Below are 3,666 nucleotides of genomic sequence, written 5' to 3'. Positions count from 1 at the left end.
AAATTTTGAAATTAATGTCATTTTTAGTGGTTTTTAAATTGCCTCTATCTCTAAGGTGGAAATTCTAATTGCAAGGACCAAAATTAAGTCCAAATTTTTCATAATGTGCTTTTGCCCCTGATGGAAATTCCATCAACATAAAACTTGACCATGATAAGGTCTAGAACATAGTAGAGTGGGATTTCATAGTTCTCACCCTAGTAAAAATGGGCTTTGGCTCAATTTTGTGTAGGATGATCAAAGGTCTTCTTGCTAATACCTCTTCTAGCTTGTGTACCAATGGCTTCCTTTGAGTTGGTGGAGACAAGAAATTTAGACCCCCATAGTCATGCACCTACACAAGGAGAAGTACATGTACAAAAACCTGAAGCCCATCACACTATAAACTCATCTTTCTTTACAAGGGACCTAAATCCTACATTATAAGGATTTTTTTCCATTATGGTTTGTTACAAGGATGTTACAACCGATCTTTCCCAAAAAGGAAGACAAAGGGCAGCGGTACTCTTTTGACCGGATCCCAAAAAGCTGACGAGTTGTCCGGCCCGAGTCCCGACGTTTCGTGCCACCTGGGGCGAGGCTAGCTCAATTGGCTCTCCTTCAATGGAGCACTGTACATCTCGCAGTCAAAGCATTGAAGTAGCGCATAAGCGAGCCAGACCCACGCTATCCTTGCAAGGGGTTGGGGGGGCGGGGGGGGGGAGAGAGAGAGAGAAAGAGAGAGAGAGAGAGGGGGAACGCACCTATAATATGGCTCACATTCGTGGAAGAGGGAAAACACCAAGCGTCTGTCTGTCTCTCGTCTCCCTCCCAAAAGTGTTTTGTGTCTCGTCTCCAACCCAGACCAATGGCGAGCGGCCCGACTCTTGTGATCGGCAGCAGCCAGGAGCAATCGAAAACCGTGGGGGAGATGGTGAGGGAGGGCATCGCGAGCGTGCCGTCGCACTACGTGAGGCCCGTCCGGGAGAGGCCCCTCCTCGACGACCTTGACTGTGTGAGTAACAACGATACCATAAATAAAGTCGTGCAGCAGGCGCTGGACGAGACACTGGCCATCCCCGCCATTGACTTCCGAGGCATCCACCCGGATGCCGTCATGGACGACTCTGAGACCTGGCAGGACCTCGTCCGCCAGGTCGGGCAGGCCTGCCTCGATTGGGGCTTCTTCAAGGTTAATACATTCATTTATGCTTACTCATTCTCCTGCGTAGAACGTAATGGCATAACTTCCATCGTGCGTACCACTTATTCAACGATATCATAGTGTGTCCCGCATCTTTGCACCGTTATTTATAAACGTGACCGTATGCCGTCACAATCTTTGCATTATGCAATCTAACCCTTCCTGCCGCTGCACCTATATGTCACCTATCAGTACCAGCATCGCCGCATGCAGCCATCATAATTTCAACCACCTCGCATTATCTAATGCTGCTGTTGCATGTGTGCGCGGATGTCATCTACATACATACATATATCCCCTAACCATCCCTGTCGTCTGCTGACGATTGTCAATACGTATGTAATCGACCCATCACTATAAAATATAAGCCCTTCTGATTTGGCTTGGCTCGATCCATTTGGCCTGGTAAAGGACATCAATTCATATCTCACTATTCTGTCACGTCTCCTGCGTAACATTGCCGCAGGTGGTGAACCCGGGAATAGATCTCACCTCCGTTTTGAAGGCCGTTAACAGATTCAATGACTTGCCCTCATCCGAAAAGCTAAAAATACCGTTCGGTAGTGCCGACAGTGCCGTCACCATCGCAACCGGGACTGGAGCCACCCGTGATTGGAAAGATGCCTTGGTAATCCGTCGTCGCCCAGGAGTGTGCAATGGGTTTCAAGAGGGTGCGCCTGAGATTCTAAGGTAATCAAACTACAAGCACTTGATATTATTGTTACATAATCACCCCGATCCCTAATTTTTCGTTGTTTGAAAGGATACCCTGCACAAGTAATTTCTCGGGTTAAAGTACAAATAGGTGACAAGTTGCAACAACAAAGTACAAAATATTTTGGTAATACGCCTGCAAGGCACCATAGTTTTACGGCCAAACGTAAGATGAGGATACCTATAAAGTGTGGTTCCACCATTCTCCCAACATGTAACTACCCATCATGTGACACACCAATGCATAACTCTGAAAGGAAAGGAATCCCAAATCTCAAAATTTAATCTAGTTTGCATCTACTCAACCTTTTGCTACACCTCTAGAATAGCCATTTGTTTGGAAGAGCCCATCTTGAAAAGTGCAACATTTTAATTAAAGCTACGGTCAACTTAACTTTTTGGAACACCTCAAGGATAACCACTCTTTTCAAGAGGCAATATTGAAATCTAAGGTGCATCCTAAGGCTTTTTGAAACATTTACAACTTTGTGCTTCCTCTAGGTGAAAAATATTCTCACTGCATTTAGATTTGGAAATTTGCAATTGCAAAACATAGTCAAATGTCTCTACTTTAATAAGACGATGGAAATGTTTAGAGGGTAATTTGCAAATCTAGCTAAAAGAATTCAAGAACAATGTTGATTGCTTTCAAGAATGATCAAAAGTGTGCCACATACTTCTCATTGACACTTGGTGGTTTTGAAGAGAAGAGATGTTAGATTACCAAACCAACCTTGATAAGCTCGCACTCGTCATCAGACAAGCAATCTTTCAAAGCTTGGGATTTAGCCAAGAGTACATTGAATCATGTGTCCCTGGATTGGTGGAGCGTTTGGTCTTGGTTGTCAATTTTTATCCACCTTGCCCTGAACCTAGCTTAGTCTTTGGACAGAGTGCACATTCTGATCTTAATGGCATTACCTTGCTCTTGCAAGATGATGTACCAGGGCTCCAAGTAAGAAAAGATGACAAGTGGATTCTTGTACAACCAACACCTAACTCTATCATTGTCAATGTCGGAGACCAAATTGAGGTATGCCTTAAGCTATTGCAAATTATCAAATGCATGTCACTCAGTAACTCTTGCATAATACAATCAGCTACTTTTCTTAATCTTAGAATTATTCCTTACTACAGATCTTAACTAATGGAAAGTATAAGAGCGTGGAACATCGAGTGGTGGTGCAAAAGGACAAAGCAAGAATCTCCTTAGCAGCTCTCTTTGGACCATATGAAGATGCCAAGATAGGACCTCTCAAAGTTCTAGTTGATGAAAATAATCCTCCTATATATAAAGAGTTAGAATATGCTGAATATATTAGAAATTACTATGTCAAGAAACTACCCCTTCATAAAACTACTTTGAACATAGTTGGAGGCTCTTACAAAGCTCCTGCCTAGGGAATGAATTACAAAGACCATGTTAACTAGAATCTTATTGTCATAATATTTTTTGTGAGATTTAAGTTTAATATCACATGTATAGCCATTATAATGGCATTAATCTATGGATATTCTCAATTTCATTTTACAACTTCTCTCAAGTGGTTAGGTTTTAAAGAAACTTGTGCATTCTTTTAATGTGAGTATTGATTACAAGTACATGGAATATAAACGCGAAATTAACCCATTGTTTGAGATGCTTAAGTAAAGACTTCTAAAAGGAAATTAGATAATCTTCTAAAGTGATTAAGCGAGCATCAGAGGCCTAATTGACGAGTTATATTTGAGCATAAAGAGTATTGGAAATTAAATTGAGATAGTTATAT

General features: G+C 42.1%; 1 protein-coding gene across 1 annotated transcript; it reads left to right on the top strand.

The window, feature by feature from the left end:
• Positions 1 to 760: 760 nt before the first annotated feature.
• On the top strand, positions 761 to 3,431 carry LOC148029238 (protein DMR6-LIKE OXYGENASE 2-like). Its single transcript, XM_087688011.1, has 4 exons — positions 761 to 1,171; positions 1,650 to 1,873; positions 2,603 to 2,930; positions 3,035 to 3,431. The coding sequence occupies exons 1-4, from the start codon at positions 848 to 850 to the stop codon at positions 3,296 to 3,298; spliced, it is 1,140 nt and encodes a 379-aa protein (XP_087544137.1). The 5' UTR covers positions 761 to 847; the 3' UTR covers positions 3,299 to 3,431.
• The last annotated feature ends 235 nt before the right edge of the window (positions 3,432 to 3,666 follow it).

This window comes from Lygodium microphyllum, chromosome 11, assembly GCF_053477565.2.
Source record: "Lygodium microphyllum isolate KBCC chromosome 11, Lygodium_microphyllum_v1.1.10, whole genome shotgun sequence".
Taxonomy (NCBI): Eukaryota; Viridiplantae; Streptophyta; class Polypodiopsida; order Schizaeales; family Lygodiaceae; genus Lygodium; species Lygodium microphyllum.
The sequence above is the reverse complement of the archived record's forward strand: the minus strand, read 5'-3'. Positions and strand labels throughout refer to the sequence as shown.